Source organism: Barbus barbus, assembly GCF_936440315.1.
Source record: "Barbus barbus genome assembly, chromosome: 13".
In the NCBI taxonomy this organism is placed as follows: domain Eukaryota; kingdom Metazoa; phylum Chordata; class Actinopteri; order Cypriniformes; family Cyprinidae; genus Barbus; species Barbus barbus.
This window is the reverse complement of record NC_136741.1, coordinates 21,863,584-21,889,368: the sequence shown is the minus strand read 5'-3', so window position 1 is coordinate 21,889,368 and position 25,785 is coordinate 21,863,584. Positions and strand designations below refer to the sequence as shown.

The 25,785-nt window shown below is 36.7% G+C and overlaps 1 protein-coding gene across 1 annotated transcript in view; it reads left to right on the top strand.

The window, feature by feature from the left end:
- LOC306879623 (gamma-aminobutyric acid receptor subunit gamma-3-like) overlaps nucleotides 1-25,785 on the top strand; it is a gene marked incomplete at both ends in the record, with an annotated part of 126,322 nt that overhangs the window by 7,844 nt on the left and 92,693 nt on the right. The window contains one exon of the mRNA XM_079432720.1: nucleotides 25,577-25,644. Coding sequence (XP_079288846.1) covers nucleotides 25,577-25,644 — 68 coding nt within the window. The remainder of the gene's footprint in view (nucleotides 1-25,576; nucleotides 25,645-25,785) is intronic.

Here is a 25,785-nt window from a genome sequence, read left to right as displayed (position 1 = left end):
TTTATTGCAGCAGAGAGACAGTGTGAGGTGAGAAAGAAGTAATGGGCCAGAAACAAAGAGAACGAATGTGGGAGGGAGCAAGAGAGAGAGGAGTATAGAGAGAGGTACTGTACACAAGCCTTCAGGCAAAAGAGTGCCAGTGTGGGAACATTTGTGTGTGTGTGTGTGTGTGTGTATGCAGAGCGATAGTGTATAAAGCTAACTTGTGTAAAGCACATGCCTTCACCTCTAAGCCCTTCTTGCCATCAGCAAAAGCAACTTCTGTTTTATCATCAGCCACTAAACATAAAAAATACAAGAGCATGTGTTCGTGTGCCAGAACGAGTGTGCAAAAGTAGCACCAAAAAAGATTTGATTCTCACAGGCACAAGATCAGGTGAATGTGAACACTGTGCAGAAACGGCTTCATCGCCCTTACTTTTCCTTTCTTTTTCCCTCATATTTTTTTTTCTCTTTCAGAGTGCTCATGAAGTCAAGGCAGGTATATATATTTATGTATATATGAGAGGCAGTCCTTTATCCACACAGTCCTGGCACAAGTACAGATATGTCATTCTGCCACTGTTACTATGCACTGCTCTCTACATCTATGTGACATGTTTGCCAAAGAGCTGATTGATTTTGCCACTGGAGATCAGCAAACTAAAATTGTGTGGCATAACTGCCAAATAGACAGATATGGGCATTTAAACACTAAATGGTGATGTCCCGAGAGCAGGTTGGTTGATTATAATACTGATAATAAGAAATTAATATTTAGTTTGCACAGTATTGACTCAAAATTGAAAAGGGTGAAAAAATATTTTACAAAATATTGCAATATTTTACCTCATGATGCTATCAGTATCACACTAAAAGTGGTAGATAGATAGATAGATAGATAGATAGATAGATAGATAGATAGATAGATAGATAGATAGATAGATAGATAGATAGATAGATAGATAGATAGATAGATAGATAGATAGATCAAAAGTGGCATACATTTTTTGTAACAATGTAATTGCTGTTCTTTTGAACTTTCTATTTTTCAAAGGATCCTGAAAAACATAATCACAGTTACTAATTAACACAACTGTTAATTAGAATGATTTTTGTGACACTAAGTCACTGAATAAAACTTCTCACAAATGCAACTTTATATATCGTATTTCGCAATTTATAACTCGATTTAATTCAACAATAGCGAGTTTGTCCATTCTGAGGGGGAAAAAATGCCAGAAGTGTGCGATATAAACTCAAAAGAGAGAATGACGAGTTGATTTTTCTTATCAGAGTTGTGAGATATGATCTCGGAATTGCGCAAATAAAGTCAGAATTTTAAAATATAAACTCAAATCCTTCATCTCCATGCAATCTGCACATTCTGTTCTGGGGTCTGTGGAAGCGATGAAGATCACTGAATGCATACAATATGATATAACTGTGATAAATTGGAATCATCAGAATGGTTGTTTAGTATCACACAAAATTATATGAGCTGGAATGTTCTTACTGACTCAAAAGAGCCTGCGTATGAAATTTCAAATTTTCCAGGAAGAAACGATGTCTTTGCATTCAAAAATGGAGAAAATACAAGTAAATTACTTTGACATTTTTCATTTCACTTGAGGGCATCAAAAAAAGAGCTTCCCTTTGGACATTTCAGAACAATATCCGTAGTATGATGTGCAGCTGCCGGCAAGGACATACACGCAAACAAACTTTCAATAATTCAACTTCTCATCATCAAGGTCTGATTTGCTTACTTGATGTTTTAAAATGGATATAGCTGATGGAATTGAAATAGCATATTAACAGTCTTTAGATGTTTGGAGGAAGAGAAGGAGGCTTTCCATCATAATAATTATGTGTTCTATTTTAGACCTTCTAAAAGTCAATCAAAGTAAACTGCTTAGCCAAGAGTGCACTTAAAGAGATAGTTCACCTGAAATTGAGAATTCTGTCATCTTTTAATCACGCTCATGTTGTATGCTCACCTGTATGCATTTCTTTATTCTGCAGAACACAAAATAAGATTTATGTACATTGAAAATTAGTTTGTACTCTGAAAATTATGACTTTTACTGCTTTTCAATTTCTTTAAATAAAATGAGTTCTGTTAACACAGTTCTTAAACATTTATTCATGTTCAGTACACTTTAATCTGTAAAATGACAGTTTAATTAATCCTTTTAGGTTGCAACTATGCAAATTATTTTTGCTGACATAACTTGTTAAATTCTACTCTTTTAATTCTATAACTTATTTTTCCATACTTTGCATGGGACCATTTGGCAAGACTTTAAAGAAAGGCCATATTCAGTGTTAATTTATGTTAGAGATGTACTGCAGAAGATATTTTTGTTACAGTATTTATATTGTGCTGAAGAGTGGAGCTTTTACTGTGGATTCATGCATGAGGTAAACCTTAGATTAAATTTTACATATAATTTAAAAACAAAATCATATTTGGCATGCTAACGTGCTATTGATGTCTATAGTGACACTAATCCTTAATAAACCAAATTAAGTTGGACTGACATGGAATTAGTTAAATAATCCTTTGTAAACTGTGTTTTGACCAATTTAATGACATTGACTTAAAACTACTAAAGTGCATTAATTTGACATAATCCAATTAAATTAGCTCAGTGAAATTGACTTTAACTTGATAACAAGAAATTGAATGTCTTTTCTTTCATTCAGATTAATGAAGGGTATGGTTTTTTTTGTTCAGTATCATCAAAATTCTTATGTGATCCTCATTAAGGTTTGAAATAACATGAGGGTGAATAAATGATGACAGTTTCATTTTTGCATGCACTATCCCTTTAAAGTTAAAGGTCTATGTCCAGTGGACATTCATCACTTGTCAACCAACAAATACACCTCATTAACACCAATTCTCTTCAAGACCCTCCTGGTTAAAGCATTACCAGTGGTGATTGTGCTGGAATTGGCTGCTAGTCTTTATTAATCCCTATTAATAAAGGTCAGCTAGCCCAGCTGTCAGAGTGCTTCTCTGTTTTCCTCTGGCTCTTCAGCAGGCCGACAGTCTAATCCCAGCCATTTCCACAGGCCTGTTACCTCCGTGTCATGCCACCTGCCTCATACGTCTCTTTCCCTCTCAGTATCAGTGACATGTTCCAGGTCTCGGCTTGGTAATCTGCCCCTGTTCATTGAATATTTCAAAACCCCTTGACATTTCATCCTGTAATGAGCCGATACACATCTGCGGAAGGAGGGCGGGAGTTAAGGAGAGTCAGACTCGGCTTCATTAATCCAAACCCTTTTGGCTTGAAGCGAGAACGCATCAGCCAGACACGCTTCTGTTCATTCACTTGGACTAGATCCCATTTATTTAGTGTACTGATGCTGAAATCCCTCATAATCCAGTGAGTGTGCAAGAAGTCTGACGCTCCTGATTAGGTAGAAAAGGTGAGCAAGAAGGAACGCTTAACACCTTTCTGCCAGGATGTAAGCCTTAAAGATCACCCTCCTCCACAGGATCATGAGTACTTATCGCAGGTTAGCACGGCTTCAGACACAAAATGACGCAGAGATAAATTGCTGTGAAATGCTAGATGTGTATTTCTTCAGCTTTGTTATATCAGAAGTGTAGCATTTGGACCAATCAGACATACAACTATTTGTTATATTTAACAAATAATCCCTTATGCACCCTCACCTAACCAAATAGCCAACTATGAAGGTCTGTGGACCCTTCCCCTAAATGCATCTAACATCTAAGAAAGGCAGAACAGGCCTCTGGTTCCATGGCAACCCATCTGATAACACTTGTTTTATTGCTCAAAGGAAAGCAGGCAGAGCAACTCACTTAATTTCCCCTTAGGAAAAAAACATTATGCCATAAAAATGGACTTGTCTTGAATTAGTTCAAAGAAAAACCTTTCTTTGAATGAACACATATCATCAGGTCATTGTGTATATTATTACTGTTCTTGTATATGTTTTTGTGTATTGTATACTGTTTCATACATGCTTACGATAGATCAGTAGTTAATATCACTTTAGCTGTACCATGTTTAGTCTCTATCAGTTCGTCTTCGGATGATCTAATTGAGAGTGAACATTACATGTTGATACCTATGCAGCATATTAGTGTCCTAAGAATCTTTAGTAGTTTGTGCATTAACCCAGCCAAATTACCTATGCAAATTACCATGTTCAGAGACAAAGAGTCGTAAAACCTTCTCTCCAAAAATTCAGGACTCCATTGGCTATTTGACACCCCAGAGGTGTGACCTCTATAGCAGATAAAGCTCTCACATCAGTGACGCCCCTGCAGTCGGCGGTTCTGTTAGATCCTAAGAGGATGAGGAGGATGTGAGCTAGAACTCTTCTGGACCCTTAAGTTTTTGTGCCAGGCCTTGCGGCCTTGACTTTCCTTTCAACCAAGGATCCTCGGATCTCAGCAGATCTATTTCTTAGCTCTTTTTCCCTTTCTACCTGGAAAGAAACTCCCAATTACCACCGAACCAGAATAACATCTTTTGGAGTTCATCACCCTTCAAACCCAGAAGAACTTGAACTCCAACACCACCAAACCTTCAAACCATCAAAACTTTCATCCAAGACTGCATCCGGACACTCGTTCAGTGACCAAAGGCATTGCAAGTATCGTACATTGAACTAAACGAAACAGAGGTTTAGTATAAGATATAGACCCCATTATAAATGGCGCTGATGGTTTTATTCAGGTGGTTAACTTACTCTTTTCATAGCTTCATTCTCTGGTTTCCTGATGGTTTCATCCATCAACTCTCATTTGCCCTTTCCCCATGTATGAGTGATTGTATGTTTGTTTGTTTGTTTGACTAGTTTGCATTAGTGTTTAGTTAATAAAAGTTGTGTGCACAAATTACTTGAGTTTCTGGTTCTGCCTTGCAAATTAAATGTCTCTTTACGATTTTGGCCCTCGCTACATGCTCTGATGCATTAATAGGAAAGTATTTTCTGTGGCCAAGGAAATATCCTTTCTTAGAGTTGATATGAACTTGCACTGAATGTTCGTGGGATGGACAGATCAGTTGATGGCAATTTAATTCTGCTACAGTTATTACTGTCAGCCGATATAAATAATCATAATTAATTGTAATTATTTATATACAATTCCCTTTTGAGCTATAATTTGCTACAGAAGATATTGCTATCTGTATGTTTCAGATCAGTCTTTAGATTTTTTTGACAGCACAAATTGCTTAAAATAGATAAAATGCATGTTTTTGTAACCAGGGTTCCCACAGAAGACCTGAGAATTTCAGGGAGTTTTAAATTGTGCTTTCCAGGCTTGGAAAAAAAAGGTGTTATACAATGCAGTTAAAAGTTTTGGGGTTGATAATTGTTGTTTTTGAAAGACACCAAGACTTTTTTTTTTTTTGAAAAACAATAATATTGTCAAATGTATTACAATACATAGTTTTCTATTTTTAAATATTTTTTATTCCTGTAATGGCAAAGCTGATATTTTTTTCAAGTTCAAGTTTATTTGTATAGCGCTTTTTACGATACAAATCGTTGCAAAGCAGCTCTACTGGAAATTAAGTTTCCACAATATATTTATATATTGCAGAAACTTAATATATTTAACTAATGGCAAAATTTGATAATTCTGGATGTTGTCTGAGCGTTGGCATCCTCTGAGGGGTTGGCATCATCTCTTCTCAGGTGTTTGCTCATCTCAGATCATTTAAGCATTGGACCCAGACTGAAGCTTCTGTAATTCCTAGTTACCACGAGATGTTAATCCCGTGACAGAAACAGAGAAACAAATAGAGACATAATTAGCGTAACTGCTGTTCCATCTAAGCAAAAATTATTTGTTCAACCCAAGTTAAAGAATAATAATGTACATTTGATCAGATATAACTGCAGTACAAGATTATATGATGCATTATGTGAATGCTTGGCTAAAGAGATGTGTCTTTAATCTAGATTTAAACAGAGAGAGTGTGTCTGAACCCCGAATGTTATCAGGAAGGCTATTCCAGAGTTTGGGAGCCAAATGTGAAAAAGCTCTACCTCCTTTAGTGGACTTTGCTATCCTAGGTACTACCAAAAGTCCAGAGTTTTGAGACCTTAGGGAGCGGGTTGGATTGTAGCGTGGTAGAAGACAAGTTAGGTACGCAGGAGCTAAACCATTTAGGGCCTTATAGGCAAGTAATAATATTTTGTAACTGATGCGGAACGTAATAGGTAGCCAGTGCAGAGACTGTAAAATTGGGGTAATATGATCATATTTTCTTGACCTGGTAAGGACTCTAGCCGCTGCATTTTGGACTATCTGTAGCTTGTTTATTGAAGATGCAGGACAACCACCTAGCAGTGCATTATAATAGTCAAGTCTAGAGGTCATGAATGCATGAACTAGCTTTTCTGCATCAGAAACAGGTAGCATCTTTCGAAAACGGAAGATTTGAAATGGGTCTGTAATTTGCCAGTTCACTAGGATCTAGTTGTGGTTTCTTAATAAGAGGCTTAATAACCACCAGCATGAATGATTTTGGGACGTGACCTAAAGATAACAATGAGTTAATAATATTGAGAAGCAGTTCTTCTGCTACAGGTAACAACTCTTTCAGTAGTTTAGTGGGTACAGGATCTAATAAACATGTTGTTGGTTTAGATGCACTGATAAGTTTATTTAGCTCTTCCTGTCCTATAGTTGTAAAGCACTGCAGTTTTTCTTTGGGTGCGATGAATGAAGCTGAAATACTAGATGCAGTAGAATCTACATTTGTTATTGTATTTCTGATGTTATTTATTTTATCAGTGAAGAAATTCATAAAGTCATTAATATTGTAGGAAACTTTTTCCTACTTAGTTAACCAAACCCTACAGCTGTCTGTTAACTCTTCTCTGACGGCTCAGAGGATAACAAATTTGTACTGGTCTTAAAGGTTCTTTTGGATAGAGTGACACTCACCAACCCTTGGTTGTACAGAAAGATTCAGTCTGGAATAAAGTCAGATCTTTGTTGAGCTTGAAGTTTCAATCTGGATTCAGGTGAGGAGCTCTATCCGGGTCACGGCACCAAAACTGTAGGAAACTTTTTCCTCGTCGAAGCAGTGACCAGGAGACGTTGGGATACCTTTCAAGCAGAAGTTACTCTTTATTGAGAACTCGCTGTGCGTCGCTGCAGTCATCCAAGTCTGACTATAGCTCAGCACAGTAGAGTTTATACCTTTCAAGGGGGGGAGGGATACATAGAGGTGGAGACAATCTAAACAAAGCATGCAAATGCAGTACAGGAATCAGAACATTACCAGAATTTCCCCAGCCCTGACCTCATCAGCATAACATTGTCATTCAAATGCATAGGTGCTAATCCAATCAGCCTGACAGTATTGCCCATACCTTCACATTATCATAGACACAAGCCTCAGCTTTAGCATTCACCTTTAACTTTTAACTAGGAAGTGCATAAAGACAAAAGGTTAATGTCTCAGACACCTGGGCTGCCTGACTTGATCTTCTTAGAATATCATCTTTACCTCAAAATGTAAAACACAATGTTTCAGTTTATATACAATTACATTGGAACCTAGATTGATCATTTTATGTATTGTTAACCAACAATATTAAACTGTGAGGGAATATTTAGATCGGGTGGCGTATGTTTATTTGTTAATCTAGCCACTGTGCTAAATAAAAACCTTGGATTGTTTTGATTATTATCTATAAGTTTGCAGATATGCTCTGCCCTGGCAGCTTTTAGAGCCTGTCTATAGCTGGACATACTGTTTTTCCACTCAATTCTAAAAACTTTCAAGTTCGTTTTTCTCCATTTGCGCTCCGATTACGAGTTTCTTTCTTGAGAGAATGGGTATAACTGTTGTACCATAGCGCAGTACGTTTTTCTCTAACCTTTTTCAATTTGAGGGGGGCAACAGCTTCTAATGTATTAGAGAAGATAGTGCCCATGTTGCTAGTCATTTCATCTAGTTCATGTGTATTTATGGGTACACAGAGCAGTTGAGATAAATCAGGCAGGTTATTTGTGAATCTGTCTTTGGTGGCTGGAACAATAGTTCTGCCCGGACGATAACGCAGAGCCATATAACTAATATCATTAACATACACAGCATGCACGATACAAGGAAATGATCAGTAACATCATCACTTTGAGGTACGGTATCTATATCAGTAAGATCAATTCCATGCGATATAATTAAATCTAGTGTATGATTAAAACGATGAGTGGGCCCGGTGACGTTGTGCTTGACTCCAAAAGAGTTTATTAGGTCAGTAAACGCAAGTCCTAACGCATCATTTGTATTATCAACGTGAATGTTAATATCTCCGACAATTAGCACTTTATCAACATTAACCAATAGATCTGAGAGGAAATCTGCAAATTCTTTTAGGAAATCTGTATATGGCCCTGGCGGTCTATACACAGTAGCCAGAGCAAGAGACAGGAGAGATTTCTTTTGCATATCTGACAGTGTAACATTAAGCAGTTGTATTTCGAATGAGTTAAACCTCCTGTAACCTGTTTTCTTGAGAATATCACTTTATATTGTTGCAACACCGCCGCCACGACCAGTCTGACAGGGCTCATGTTGGGGTCTCTCCGCTCTCTCTGCTGGGCCTGCTTCTCCACCAGGTCGCGGATCTGCTTCTCCACGGGCTCCAGCTCCAGCTGCACCTAATGCAGCTCGAATGTGTCGTCACCTGCACTCAGAGGTATACACAAATCCGCCATTTATGCAAGTAACAGTGAAACAACGGTAATGTGTGTGAATAGAGTATTAGCAATGTAAGCGAGATTAGCGGCAGCCGCGTTGGCGATGCTAACGGGCTATAAGCTTATAGCACTAGGGAAATCAAAATAAAACTCAAAATATTTTTTTTCTCAGCAGTCGTTACTCCAGTCTTCAGTGTTGCATAATAATCCTTCAGAAATCATTCCAATATGCAGATTTTTATTTTTTGGCTCAAGAAAAAGCGTCTTATTATTAAACAGTTTATGGGAACCATACATTTTGTTTTCAGTACTCTTTGATGAATGGAACTTTCTTACTAATGTTTTTTTTTTTCTTACTGACCCCAAACTTTTGAAACATAATACATAATAAAATTTTATCAAAACAGGGAATCAGGGAATGTACACAAAATGTATCAATTAAAATAGATTATTTTATATAATATATATTGAAAATTCTCAAATTTTTGAAATCAGAAGATGTCTATTATCCACTAATTATTGACCTATGTGGGCCAAAAAAATTAAATAATTTTAATATATATTGCTCTCTCAGTATAATAAATATCATAATTTAAATATATTAATTACAAGGACTGGTTACTAATGTACAGATGAAAATCACAGAATGTCCAGTAATCACTAATGATAGATAAGTCATGGAAATTTGCCTCTAAATGTGTGGGAAGCCTGTTATCATATACTAAACACAATGCATCATTTGTCTATTGCTGTATCCTTCATGCCAGCAACCATATAATATCTCTGCCAAGCCTCTTAATTTCTCTCCATGGGAATAATGCAATAACTTGCCTTGACCAGGACACAATTAATTTGATCTGCACTAGTAGGCAAAACGCTGCCTGTGGCCACAAGCTTTGTTTTGTGCAGCGTCTCTGTCAGCGTATGTCACACTAATTGACTAGGGTGTAATTCCAGGACTCCTCTCTGTCTGTCCCTGTCACATTCTGTCTTTCTCTCACTCTCTCTTTCCTTTACACATACGCACACGCACGCGCACACACACACACACACACTCAACACTTCAATCCAGCATTCTTGTAAAATTACTAAAAGGCTCTTGTCTGATTATAGTGAGGGCTTACAGCGAAAGAGAAATTGAAGTGAATAAAATGATAAATGTGATGTAGGGAGGTGAAGGGGAGGATTTGAGAGAGCTGGACATAGTTGTAGTGGCACTCATTTATGAAAGATGACAAACATGTTTATAAGTAACTGGTTTGCATTGGAGCTTAATTAATTGTAATGTGGTTTAAAAGTGTAGCATATTTTTATCCACCTGCCTAATCTTGTTTGTTTAAATAATATACAGAAAAAATATTTTTTGAAATGCTGGCAGCTTAGAAGTTTGTATTCCTTTCAACCAGTGCAGTAATGGATTTTAGCATTTGTATTAACTTTTGTTAACATTCTGCAGCGATATGCATATTAGGGTGTTTCTTAAGCTGTGTACACTATTAGCCTTTTAGAAAATAAACTTTTCACACTATTAATTTAATTTATTTAGTAACAATGTCTAACAGTGGACATACAGCAGTTGTTTTATGAACCAAAATGGTAAAAAAAAACAACAACTCCAAAACAATGTATTTTGTTCGATAACATTATGTGATGTAAATTACATTTTAAAAATTTTTAGAATAAAATGAATATTATTTTGCCTCGCTAAGGATTTTTTTTCATGTTACTGCCCTGGAACATGTATGTGTCCATAGTCGAAGAAATACATATTCATTTATAAAATTCTTAAAAATAATAAACGTAAAGATATGCATATAAATACAGTAATTGCTCTGATGACACTTTGCAAATGTACTGTAATTTCTTATTACAGTATGTTGCATTATGAATGGCCTAATATGAAATAATACAGATTTGTTGGCAAATGATTATGAACGATTGTCTTTTTCTGATTAAGTATAACTAAATTACAGAAAGAACGACTGAATTATGTTTTGAAGATCACAAACTGTGGTTGATGGGCCAGAAAGAATAGGTGTCTGTCTGACAGAAATGCGTGTCTGTAAATGTGAAAGAAGCATTAATTCAATGCCATTTATTCAGGGCCAAATGACATATATAGGGAAAGAATTCATATATGCGGCACATTATGAAAGCTGAAGACAGGCAAAGAGGGGATGAGAAATGGCAGGAGAGGGAGAAAGATATAATAGAGAGATCAGTTGCCCACTGGTCATATCAGCCTTGTTTATCATGCCCTCCCCATCTTCCCAGATGTCTCCTGTGCGTCTGAGTGTTTGACATTGATATGGTTCAACTTCTCTGTGACATAAACTCCTCCTCTGACTGGTCATTACCTGCTACAGATCAGTAGCACTCTCCCCCCCAGGGATGTTTACACGCCCCCACATGCCAGCCTTTCCGGAGGCATCATCTGCCTCGCTGAGGTTCTGACGATGACCACATCATCTGATTAAGATCTGTTGATTCTCCCTCCCTGCAATTTCTTCTAATGCACCAGTGCAGAGCATTCTGTCTACGGCTGTAGCAGAGGTGTACAGATGGGACAATATGCTTACAACGGATATGTTTTTAAATATAAAAAAATAAATAAAAAATTCTGTAAAATCACAGCTGAAATAAAAGGTTCTGAATGTTCCTCAAAATGTCAGCAAATATATTTCTTGGAACCTGTGATTATTTTTTCAGGATTCTTTGATGAATAAAAAGTTACAGAATTTATTTGAACTGTTTTGTCAATTTAACCCGAAGAAAAGTATTAATTTCTTAAAAAACAAAAACAAACTTACAGACCCCAAACCTTTGAACAGTAGTGTATATTAGAAGTCAATTAGTAAATTTCACAATATTACTGGTTTTACTGTATTTTTGATCAAATAAATACAGCCGTGTTGAGCATGAGAGACTTATTTAAAAAGCTTGAAAAATCATACAGATCCCAAACTTTTAAACAGTAGAGTATATAGAACGATGCTATATATGTAAAACAATGCTCACCAAAGTATTGATGATAATACATTTCAAAATAATATTATCATTCATTTTAAAATGTAAGTTATTCCTTATATACTAATATAAATCTGAATACTCAGAAGCCATTACTCCATTCTTTATTGTCACATTATCATTCAGAAATAATTCTAATAATCATGATGATTTGGATATTAATGTTGGAAACAGTGCTGCCTAATATTTTTGTAGAAACGGTGATACATAATTTTTCAGGATTCTTCGATGAATAAAATCTCCAAAAGAACAGAACTGATTAGAAAGAGAAATGTTTTGTACCTGTAGTCTTTATTGTCATTTTGATCTATTTAAGTCATCCTTGGTGAATGAAAGTATTAATTTCTTTCAAAAGAACAAAAAGAAAATCTTACTGACCCCAAACTTTTGAATATTTCAGAATCCCACTGTATATAGACATGGAGCTTGTTACTGGATCCAGATGTGACATATCATTATTGGCTAAAAATATATTTTTGGCCACTGTGACACTTGAATATTTTACTATTTACACCAACACAATATCTCTGCTAAGTTATAATCTGTAAAAACAGCATCTAGTATTGAGTGGAGTATGTCATCAGATTTGAGTGCGGTTTTTAACACAAATGCAAGCTGACCTCAAAGACATCTGCTTGGCTGATGATGCATTTACAGAGTCCATCATCACCCAGAGCAGAAACATCTGGACGATTAATGCATTCAGTGTTTTTGCATCATCAAGTTTACACTGTACAGAGAACTGGTGAGAGGTTATTAATAATACAGCAATTTGTGGCATTAGTGGGGTGTAAAATTCTACTGCATTTTGGTCCAAATACTACTATGATCCATTAGCAGCCTAGAGGTACTATTGGTTTACTGGAAATCAAAGCTCATATGTAAATGGCGAGTAAACACAAGCTTTGCCTTGTTGCAGAACTGTGCTGAAATTTGGATTGCATACTGTGAGAACATTATGAAAACACCTACGCCAAACAGGAGGAGATGAAAGGTGTTGGCCAGAGACTTTGTTTTTGACTCCACAAGGATGTGAAAGGTCTTTCCAGTAAGAAATGTGCTTTGAGGAACATGCAGTACTTTTTATTTCAGCCTTATGATTTGGAATAATGTGCGATGATTTTGCAGTTTTACAGGCGATTCATTGGAAACGTTAGTCCACAATTAATATGTAATAAATTTAAGCTATTATTTCAGCTCTTTGGGGAATCATTTATTAAAGATTCGATATTGATTTGATTGAATTGATATTAATTAAAACTTATAATTAAAAAATATAAATTAAAACGTATAAATTATACCTTATTAACATTAATATCCAAATCATCATGATTATTAGAATTATTAATTCATCCAGCGAGTGTCAAAATCAGTATATCTCAACAATTTTGTTTTTCTAATTTTGTGGCCAACAATAAAACAAACAAAATAGTACTTTATCAAATTTTGAGCTAGGTACCGTGATCTTTGGCAAATAGTTTTAGACTATCACACAGCAGACACCATTCTTTATCAATGAAACAAAACATACACACATACAGGAAATGAGTTATTGCGATTTGAAGAAAGTTTAAGTCTAACGTTAGCACTCTTTGGCTATTTCATAACTTCTACCAGAGGCAGATCATAAGCAGAGACTCGGCTATCTAGATTGCATAAAGATCATTTCACCAGGTTCAGCAAAATTATGGAGATAGTTGTCTACTTGCTTTTGTCCAAGTTGAGTTTGACAGCTGATCTGGTGTTTCCGCATGTTTCTGCGTGGTCGAGGGAAACCTCCAGGGCTGCTGGTTGCGTCGTTGCGTGATGTCACTGGGGAAGCCCTCCTGTGAGTGGTTGGTTTCCTGGTGACGCAAGAGTGGCTACGCTTTGAAGTTCTTTAGAGTTCTTGTGGCTTCAGGTTCTAATACCTTCTTCAAGTGGTTCGAGTCTGGGTGATCAGCTTGATGTTAAGTCTGCGAGCGCTTAGCAGCGTGATCAGGGACGAAGCCAAAGTTTTCAAGCAGCAAGCGAGCAAGCAGCAAAGCTGGGTGTTCGTTTTTAGCGGGCTGATTTCAGTCCATCCCATTCGCTGCTTGATCCAATCAAATTGTCCCTGTAGGGCGGAGCCCCGCCCCACACGGCTTCTTTCCGTGCATACCTTATTTGCTAATCAGTTTATCACATGAAGGAAATATCCTAGCAGATTTCTATACGTATTGTAATCATACGTTATTATGCTAAAAGTCAACTTTCATCCACACCAAATTATTGCTGACAGAACTAGCTTTCGTTCAACATCAAACATCAAGTATTGGGCATACACAAAGTCCATACACTAATTTTATCTACTACACGGTTAAGGCATAGATTAAAACATCCTAAATTCTAAATAATCACACCAAGCATATGAAAGACATGAGATACAACATTAGTATGTATTGTCTGTTGAGTATATTGCTTTAATAGCAGCAGCAATTATTGATTGCCTTTTAGAACTCCTTTATGCCAGCTTGAGTCTTTTTTGTCTGCACAAGAAGAGGAAAGAAGGGTGCGTTCTTTTGGAATGCGTGGAGAACGAAGGGAGGGGTGTTTTTAGGTCATGAGAATGTCAGCTGTGGATCTGTTGATTTTCTTAGCTCAGACGTCTCCTCGTAAAACAGTCTTCCCTTGTTGATACCATCATTGAATTATGCGTTACATGGTCATTCTGGACCATTTCCAGATACAACATTCTTTGTCCTGTTTTGGGTGAATTATGTTTAAGTGATAAGGAACAACAGTGAAGTTCTGTTCTTAAATACATCCAGATGTTCTCCTCAAATTTATCATTGTTTTTAGAGGTCTCATGAGATGATAAGGAGAGCATGGCAGGAAGCTGGTCAGACAATTGGGCGCGGTGCTGATCGTTTATTAATTTTACGGCCACAGATGGTGAAGGAGGTTTCTTAACTTCTAAGGAATGTATTTTGTGTGTCCTTTCAATAAGGTTCTACAAATACAAAGGTCCTTTTAGAGTCTGCAAAGCAATGTAGAAGCACAGCAACAGGGAGAGATGGTGTTTTGGCAGGCAGGTCACTGCTTCCTCCTCTCCAAGAGTAGATTGACCCTTATCATGCAGAATGCAGAAAAAAGAGTTTTGTTCTTTTAGACTTTAAACGCTAGCCAAAGAAGTGTTTAAAATCAGCAATTGGATGTTTTCCAGTAAATGTTTCAAGAGGGACATTCATCTTGCCCCAAGCCATAGTGCTGATTGGTGAGCGCTCAGCTTCCCCCTGCTGTTATTTCACTTACACAGGTCGGTTGAGGTTAATGAATAAGAGCACAGACATTTTCCAGAGGGAAACATACACTTCTCTAATGGAGCTAAACAACTACACCAAACTTCACAGCGGTGTGAGTTCCAAGTAATATCTCCTACTACCCATTGCTCGTGACGGGCCGACCCTCCCTCAGCTCCTCCCACATAGAATAGCATTCAAATTGTATCGCTTTCTAACACAACCAAGCTCTCAGAGCTTCTGCGGTCTTAATATTAGCTCCGGCAGGCGGTGGATATTTGCAGGCAGCTGATTGGGATGGAATTTGAATTGGAGTGTCTCAGTTGGCATTGCAGTTTTGGAGCCGTGATGGTACACTCAATTTGCCTGAGCAATCTTTCATTAGGGTTTGGACGTAAGTGAAGACGAATGTTAGCCTCCCAGAACCCCTCCTGTCCACATTTCATTTTGACTACTGATGAATGGATGTTCACATGGCTTCAGAGAGAATAAATCCAAGGCGTTCATATTTGAAAGCAAAGCACAGCATGGCAGTATTATAAAGAAGGAAAAGTATTTGGGGGGAAATCTGTTAAAATTTAATGTGCAAAATGGAATGAGAAACCTGTCTGTTTCTTTTATTAGATCTTGCTTAGTGTGACTTTGATCAGGTCTAGACGTGAAGAACCAGAGCTAGCGTCGGCCCTTTGGAGGCAGCTGCTGAGATGCCTTTAGTAATCACTCTAGATTGTTACTATCTGTCAGTTTAACCACAGATGCTGAGCTAATTATGCCGTTGCCTGTTAGCAGGTGAAGTATGAGGATAAAGATGCAGTCTTGCTCTCCAAAAGGAAATTTTAGCTTTGGTTGACCTAATTAAACTGGCTTGTCATTTTATGTATGTGTATGATATTATTATGAATGAAGTGTCATACAGATAATTGCAATTGAATGATTTTGTCTGTTTAGTTGATGTCATTTAATCATATGTCATATTATATAGTAAAATGCATTTACTTATTTGGTCGTTATAAATTACACTCTACAATCAAAATAAATTCCCATTATGCCTTTATAAACTAATATAAGCGTTGATATTAAGAACTATAATATTTAACCTTTTTATATACATATATACATCAGTAATTATACTTTGTATATTTTCAAATATTTACATATTTAAATCTTTCTGATTGACAGTGTAATATTCTAATGTTATGGATAGTAACAGTGTTTGTGGGTAACACTTTAGAATAAGGTTCCATTTATTAACATTAGTTAATGTATTAACTAACAACAAACAATGAACAATGCATTTATTACACTATTTATTAAACTTTGTTAATGTTAGTTAATGAAAATACAGTTGTTCATTGTTTACTCATGTAAGTTCACACTACATTAACTAATGTTAACAAACACAACTTGTGAATTTAATAATGCATCAGTAAATGCTGAAATTAACATTAAGATTAATAAATGCTGTAGAAGTATTGTTCATTCTTAGTTCATGTTTACTAATGTTGTTAACTAATGTTAATAAATGGAACCTTATTCTAAAGTGTTACCGTGCTTGTGTCCTAAATTCTCTTCACGTGCACAGATTATTTTAAAGCAGCTGAGCTCAACCTATAATGGGCAAAAATATTATGTGAATATAAGTACAAAATAAAGCTAAAAATGAAGCACAACTGTGTTCTTGTTTATTCTTTTGAGTGAGCGTGGCATGAACCGGTGCAGGCGGAGGTTTAAACTTCAGACATTCTTCAGGAGCTCCTTTGAATGTGTTTTACTGTATAGTGTAGAGTTCATCTGGAGTGCTTACATAATCTACTACTGCACCAGAAACAGAAACATACAATGGGCATTTCATGGCTTTTCTATATTCAATTAAAATTCCATTTGGAAAGAAATATGATTGAAATTTAAAATGCACAATAATTTTAAATCATTTGTATCCAGGATGTATTCATCACGGATCATACAATGTAACAAACTCAACTAAGAGATTCATAACAAATGGGAAACATTCATAATAAAATGTAAGCATATTTTCATTCATTACTAAATTAAAAATGTGTGACTTAATGATAATCAATATTTGTATAAGAAATTAATACTTTTTGTGCTCAAGTGTTAAATTAGCTACATGCAAGTTGTGTTTTTTCTTATATTTCTTCATTAATTGTAATTGTAAATTAGCCACATATTTTGGAATATTTTTGAAACCATATTTCATACTTTTACAAATGTTTTATCATTCTCTGATTTTTTAAATCCTTTTTAAAGTATATACAGTACTTATATTTTTCCGTTTTTCACGTCAGCTATGGTGCCATCAGCCAATTTGTTTTGTCATGGCAACATTTTCTTGTGAGATTTCCTGGCATGCATCTATCGTCTGATAAATATAACCAGGCACTCAATATGGCAGATTTCAAATCACATGTGCCAGCCAAGCTATAGCCATTTAAATTGTCGAGAAAGGTAACATATAACTCCTGATATTACCTCATTGTTTGCTACATGTCAGGTCAGTTTCTTATGAACTTCCTTCAGTTCATAAGAAACGAAGTTCACGTAGACAGCTGCACACATAGATAGTGGACACAGAGTAAGCTCACCACAGACTCTATCAAATGTTATTTACCTCTAAATGGTTGCATCATTAACAAGGTCAGGGTTTCTGTGTTTAGAGAGTTTTAATGGCTGTTTATGGGGTGGTGGATGTCATCATTAATGTTCCTGCTCTCGGTCTGTTGCGGGTGATTTAATTAGTGTGTCTATGGTGATTCTGGGCAGAGAGCTTGCATATTAATGTTCTCATCGATGGACACACACACAGCTCTGGGAGGAAATATAATGGTGCAAGGGCTAAATGTGGCCATGCAGGGTTGATTGCTGCTAATTTGTTCTCTTCTATGATGATGGCTGCACTGACAGGAAGCGTAAGACAAAAATTGCCCTTGTGTTCGGCCACAACATGGTCACTTGACAAACAGGATACGCTTTGATCACTTCCTTCGCTTTCGTGGCAAATCTTGTGAGATAGACGACGTGTCCATGAATTTCTCAGCTATTATGAGTTCGGTCTCATCTAACTTATCAACATGCCCAGCACAATTTACATCCTCTACTTAGCAACCAAACACCCACTTTAGAGCCAGCATCCCTTGGATAACATTAGAGGATTGTAAAATTATAGGAGCGTGCATTCTGCTATATGCCACAGTCAATACATGTTAGCTTGATAACAATAGGACTCAAGCTCAAAGGACTATTTGTCAAATCGCATTTCAAAGCACATGCACTTTATTACAGTGGTGTTGAAGGGAAGGGATATCCCTCAGCGGCACAATGGGATATAAATGCATGATAAACTCCTTCGTCTGCATGTAACAAAATCCTGTTGTTAGACTACAAAACTTTCAGCTCTGATTTAATTGGCCAAGACATAAGGCCTGTGTTGAACTGGATTGCATAATGATGTTTGTGCAATTTACCACGCGAGCGTGAATGGCTGGTTGTAGCAAGGGAGCGCTAATAAATTTAAAAGATTGCTCTTTAAATGTTGGGTGGAAGCTGAGCATGAAATCCCACCGATGAATTGTTCATGACGTGGTTCGATAATGTGGAGGCATAGCGGAGGATGCAGGGAGGCCCAAAGTGCTCCTGCAGGAATACAGATGAACGAGAGGTAGAGCACAAGAGTGTCACAGGGTTCAGAGAAGAATTCAGCTTCAGCTAATGTCTCCTTTCTTCTCTATTATCTTTCCCTTTTCTACCATTTTCCATGTAAAAACTTGTTGTACTATTCCAGGAGTGCCATACACCTATACTTTCTTCAAAAGCCCCAGAAGCAGTACCCTGCAAGATAACTTAAGGCTTAAGAGTTTCATTAATCTTTTTATTTATTTTAATATACAGTGCCCTCCAAAAGTATTGGAACAGTGAGGCCAATTCCTTTATTTTTGCTGTAGACTGAAAACATTTGGGTTTGACATCAAAAGATGAATATGAGATGAGAGATTAACATTTCATCTTTTATTTACAGGTATTTTCATCTGGATCTGATACACAACTTAGAAGATAGGATCTTTTGTTTGAACCCACCCATTTTTCGTTACCAAAAGTATTGGAACAGATAGAATTAACATAGATTCAAGTGAAAAAGACTTAATATTTAGTTGAAAATCCTTTGCTTTCAATTACTGCATCAAGCCTGTGACCCACTGACATCACCATACTTTTGCATTCTTCTCTTGTGATGCTTTTCCAGGCTTTCACCGCAGCCTCTTTCAGTTTTGGGGGGTTACTCCCTTCAGTCTCTTCTTTAGCAGGTAAAATGCATAATCTACAGGGTTTACGTGTGGAGATTGACTTGGCCAGTCTAAAACATTCCACTTCTTGCCCCTGATGAACTCCTTTGTTGTTTTTGCACTATGTTTTGTGTCATTATCTTGCTGCATGATGAAGGATCTCCCAATCAGTTTGGTTGCATCTTTCTGTAAATTGTCAGACAAAATATTTCTGTAGACTTCTGAATTAATTTTGCTGCTGCCATCATGTGTTACATCATTAATGAAGATTAATGAGCCTGTCCCAGAAGAAGCGATGTAAGCCTAAGCCATTATATTACTTGTGTAATGTGTACTATAATGTACACCTGTGTACACTATGTTTCAGATGAGATTGTATATTTGGGATCATGAGCAGATCCTTTCTTTCTCCAAACTTTAGCCTCTCCATCACTTTGGTCCATAAAATCAGTCCATAAAACCTTGTCCCAGAATTTTTGAGGCTCATCTCCTATTCTTCTTGCTAATAAGTGGTTTTCATCTTCTGGTGTAGCCTCTGTACTTTTGTTCATGAAGTCTTCTGCGAACAGAAGATTGTGATACCTTCACTCCTGCCCTCTGGAGGTTGTTGCTGATGTCACTAACAGTTGTTTTAGGGTCTTTCTTTACAGCTGTCACAATGTTTCTGTCATCAACTGCAGATGTTTTCCTTGATCTACCAGTTTGAGGTGTGTTACTTAGTTCACCAGTGGTTTCTTTCTTCCTCAGGAGATTCCAAATGGTTGTACTTGCTATTGCCAGTGTTTGTGCAATGGTTTGATTGATTTTTCATCTTCTCTCAGCTTCACAATTGCTCGTTTTTCACCCATAGACACCTCTCTGGTTTTCATGTTGTTACACGTGTAACTAACTATAAATGCAGTCTGCACGGATCTGAAACTGAGCGCAGACATTCAGTGCTATTTATTGTTTGAATAATCAATTAATAGGACACACTAGGGCAACAAAACACACCTGTCAGCCACATGTTCCAATACTTTTGGTAACATGAAAAATGGGTGGGTTCAAACAAAAGGTGTTCAAACAAAATCTTCTAAGTTGTGTATCAGATCCAGATGAAAATACCTGTACATAAAAGCTGAAATGTAATCTCTCATCTCATATTCATCTTTTGATGTCAAACCCAAATGTTTACAGTCTACAGCAAATACCTTACTGTTCCAATACTTTTGGAGGACACTGTACATTACAATATGGGGATCTATCTATCTATCTATCTATCTATCTATCTATCTATCTATCTATCTATCTATCTATCTATCTATCTATCTATCTATCTATCTATCTATCTATCTATCTATCTATCTATCTATCTATCTATCTATCTGTTTATTTTTTGGAAGATGCATTTAAAGTTTGCTTGCCTCAAAAGGCATAATGTACCATTCTTGCTCAGTCGGTGTGTTGCTTGTATTTAAAATGTTCATTGGTTCATTGGTTAGTTCTCTTTAATTGCCTTTAATTATGCTCTTGTGTGTTTGTTTACTCATTGGTTGTAATTAGCTTTGTCTTCCAATACATATAAATGTTTCACTACTTGTATTGACTTTGTCTCGACCATTTATTTGAAGCACAGAAGATATTTGCTTTTCCTTTCTTTGTCTTTTCACCATAAACACCTTTTATTTTTATCACATGTACAGTGGTGTGAAAAGTGTTGGCCTCTTCCTGATTTTTAAAACTTGTGTTATCTTTGATTAATATTTAAATTTGTTTGATGTTCTGAAACATTAAAGTGTGACAAACATGCAAAAAAATAAAAAATCAGGAAGGTTTTTTTTTTTAACACTCTCCTCCCATAAATTTTGCATCTGAAAAGGAAACTCCTAAACAGAGGTGGGTAGAGTACCCAAAAACTGTACTCAAGTAAAAGTAAAAGTACTTGAAGAAATATTTACTCAAGTAAAAGTAAAAGTAAAAGTAATAGTCTGAATAGTTACTTGAGTAAGAGTAAAAAAGTATCGAATAAAAAAACTACTCAAGTAGTTAGTTACTTTGGATCATATCATACCTGTTCACAATCAAGAAATCACTTAAATAGGACCTGCCTGACAAAGAGAAGTAAACCAAAAGATCCTCAAAAGCTACACATCATGTTGAGATCCAAAGAAATTCAGGAACAAATGAGAAAGAAAGTAATTGAGATCTATCAGTCTGGAAAAGGTTTTAAAGCCATTTCTAAAGCTTTGGGACTCCAGCGAACCACAGTGAGAGCCATTATCCACAAATGGTGAAAACATGGAACAGTGGTGAACCTTCCCAGGAGTGGCCAGCCGACCAAAATTACCCCAAGAGCACAGCGACGACTCATCCAAGAGATCACAAAAGACCCCACAACAACATCTAAAGAACTGCAGGCCTCACTTGCCTCAGTTAAGGTCAGTGTTCATGACTCCACCATAAGAAAGAGACTGGGCAAAAATGGCCTGCATGGCAGAGTTCTAAGACGAAAACCGCTGCTGAGCAAAAAGAACATAAAGGCTCATCTCAGTTTTGCCAGAAAACATCTTGATGATCCCCAAGACTTTTGGGAAAATACTCTGTGGACTGACAAGACAAAAGTTTAACTTTTTGGAAGGTGTGTGCCCCATTACATCTGGCGTAAAAGTAACACAGCATTTCAGAAAAAGAACATCATATCAACAGTCAAATATGGTGGTGGTAGTGTGATGGTCTGGGGCTGTTTTTCTGCTTCAGGACCTGGAAGACTTGCTGTGATAAATGGAACCATGAATTCAGCTGTCTACCAAAAAACCCTGAAGGACAATGTCCGGCCATCTGTTCGTGACCTCAAACTGAAGCGAACTTGGGTTCTGCAGCAGGACAATGATCCAAAACACACCGGCAAATCCACCTCTGAATGGCTGAAGAAAAACAAAATGAAGACTTTGGAGTGGCCTAGTCAAAGTCCTGACCTGAATCCTATTGAGATGCTGTGGCATGACCTTAAAAAGGCGGTTCATGCTCAAAAACCCTCCAATGTGGCTGAGCTGCAACAATTCTGCCAAGATGAGTGGGCCAAAATTCCTCCACAGCACTGTAACAGACTCATTGCAAGTTGTTGCAAACGCTTGATTGCAGTTGTTGCTGCAAAGGGTGGCCCAACCAATTAAAGTGTGACAAACATGCAAAAAAATCAGGAAGTTAAGATTTTTAACTTGTATTGCATTAAGATACAGTAACGAGAGGAGCGTCGCCCACAGTAACGAAGTAAAAGTACAGTTTTTTCACTAAAAATATACTTGAGTAAGAGTAAAAGTACCCATTTTTAAATATACTCTAAAAGTATTAGTTACCCAAAAAATGTACTCAAGTAAATGTAACGAAGTAAATGTAACGCGTTACTACCCACCTCTGCTCCTAAATGCACATTCAATAAGGTCAGGCGCCTTTCCAGCACGAATTCTTCATTGTACATCTTTCATTCATTGTACAATTGTACATTAGTAAATCCTGACAGTACTAATTTAACACCAAAAGACGATTTTTGTTGGCACAAGCTGTTAGTAAATCTGGCCCATAAACTGTTATTAATTAGTTTTTAACTCTGAGCAAGTTTATTTTTATTCACTTATAAGTTATATACCTCATTTTTTTCACTCTCTGCTCAACATTTCCCTGTCATCAGTTCTTCTTTTGCAAATTATGAGGTTGTTTGTGAAGTCTTTAGGAATTTCACGATGATTTTCTTGTAGTGTGAATTATCTAAACAGATTAACTAAAGCATTGGCGAGTCTCTTTATAACATGCATTACTAGAATATTTTGCTAGCAAGGAGCATTCTCTCTTATGTGAATATAAGTCAGTGAATTTGGCGACCTTTAATGGGAGTGCATTATGTGCATGCGTATGTCCCCGGGCGCCGCAGCATAAATGGCTGCCCACTGCTCCGGGTGTGTGTTCACGGTGCGTGTGTGTGCATTTGTTCACTACTCACTGCTGTGTGTGTGCACTTGGATGGGTTAAACGCAGAGCACCAATTTCGAGTATGGGTCACCATACTTGACAATACGTCACGACTTTTTTTTTTTTTTAATGTGCCATGATAAGATGGTGAAATAATTAACACTTGTATGGCTAATTGTTTTGTTGATATTTTAAATGGGACATGGCAGGTTATCAAAAACATTATTATTCCTAATTTTCATGCAACATATGTACAGTTCCATAGCATACATTTCTTTCAAAGATGTTTGCGTTGGAAGATTCATTAAAATAGGTACCGGATCTAGATTGTTGTGGGTCAGATTAAACATCTGTTCTCTGCTCTGATTTCCTTCTGGTTTTTCCTCCTGCAAGTATTATGCAAAGAGTCATTGATATATTTATTTTTACCTATTTGTTCCTTTTTTCCTCTTCTTTTGTCTTCTCTACTCTTGGCTAGGTGGCCACATCTGTGTGTAAAGCATTTAATGAGTTAGTGTGACATTTGATGCAGGTGCTTGTCCTCATCCTAACTCTAATGAGCAGACATCCTCTGTCGGAGACCCCCTCACCCGACAGCACCCCACAGCTGCCAGCGGACACCAGACCAATACCGAACACGAGTTTACAAGGAATAACATTAAGCTTGCTTCCTCCCCGACTTTGAAAAGGAAGTTGAGAGAGAGAAAAGTGTGCAAACATGTGCATGGTGATGCTCAGCTATAATGGTATTGGCAGACAGCAGGGAGAGATCTATAAATCTTATATGGAAGCACAACCAAACATTCTGTGTCCAGCTCCAAACACTAAGCTCATTAACTGTATTGCACATTATCATAGCACAGCAACAATATATGTCTAATTTGTATCATTGCTGTAAATTGAAAGCAATTACAAACTGTAAATGTAATTTTCAAGCTGTGAAATAGGACATTGGATGATGAACTGTGACTTACGTGAGTAATGAAATATTCATGGTACTTAGCTGTTATTTCCCATATCACGTTCAAAGTTGACAGCAGTGTGTTATAGTTCTTTATAATCAAACATATCCAATAAAATTTTTAAACAGGTACAAAGTATTGCTTCTGACTTAGAGCCTAATAAATGCTTCATGTTCTAGCAGTACATATGATGCACTTAGCCAGGAACATGGTTTTGGTTTCAAATCAAAAATAAAAGTCCAGCCAAAACAAAATGAAGAAAACAAATTAAACAAATAGTCCATGAGTCATATTTATTTATTATTATTATTATTTAATTTATATTATCTTTGTAAGTTAGGGTCCTGATGTAGTACTCTCTGCATTGCTTCTAGACAACATGCAAGATATCAAGGCAACTGACACTGTTAATTCTTGCACAGATGGGAATCTTTGTTTTGATGCACACTCAGTGAAGAAGGTATTTTCGGAAATGAGAAGGGAGATTGAAAATGTCATGCTCATATTTAAGAGTAAGCACACCTGAGGGGGTTGTGCCCACTCGAGCGCTGTTGGACTGACAGAAGTGGTCAGAGGTTGGCTAAGGCATCAAGACTGAGGGAAAGAGGGAAAATGCGTTTGTTACTTTCTTCAAAGATTATGATAAAATATACTTTTTACATCACCTGTTTTTATCTAAAATTAAAGGGACCTTAATGTTTCTTCTATTTTTTGTAATTCTTCTTGTGATGCTGCCTAAAATCTTACTAAATCTTGTGTTTCGTGAGAACAATGCAGATGTTTCACATGGTTAAGAGTTATTAACATTATCTTGGCGAACACTATATGCTGCTATCAAAATGATATGAAGTTGATCATACTTGACTCGCTGTCTTTTTGTCATTTTGTTGGGTTTGTGAAGAATGAACCCTTCATTCATCTCTTTGGCTACAGAAAATGCTTTCCTAATGGAGGGTTGTCAGACCAGGCTTTCACTCATATTGAAATTCCCACAGTCCCCCCCACACACACTTCATCTCTCAGAAGTGACGAGTGCTTTTTAGCTTAATGTCAATCAAACCAATGTTTAAAAATGTAGATTATTGTAATCAACTGCTCAAAGAGGAAATCCTTTAAGAGAGATTTCGGTTGGATTCAGGGTGAGAAGATTATGCAATATAATGGCATCACAAGTTTATGACCTCTTGGTGTACAGACACTTTGTTCATTAAACTTATTAAATGCTGTCAAACATAAAATTGCTTTTACAAAGGATGCATAAACAGATGGAGAGTGTAACAATTCAGTAACTGTATTGTGAAACACTTTCAAAGATAAAGCTTTCTTTGTTAAAATCTTTTTGTTTTATGGCAATAAGTCTAATGCCATTTTTCTCTTTCTCTCTCTCTGCAGTTAAACCGACAGTCATTGATGTTGATCTCTTCGTAAATAGTATTGGACCTGTGTCATCAATAAATATGGTGAGTGAATGGATGTCCATAAGCTGTGCTATTTCAATCATTATGAAATTTGTTTTGATGAATTTTAAAGGGATAGTTCACCCCCCCCCCCCCCCCCCCCCCTAAAATAAATAAATAAATCTTAATTATAAATCATAATTT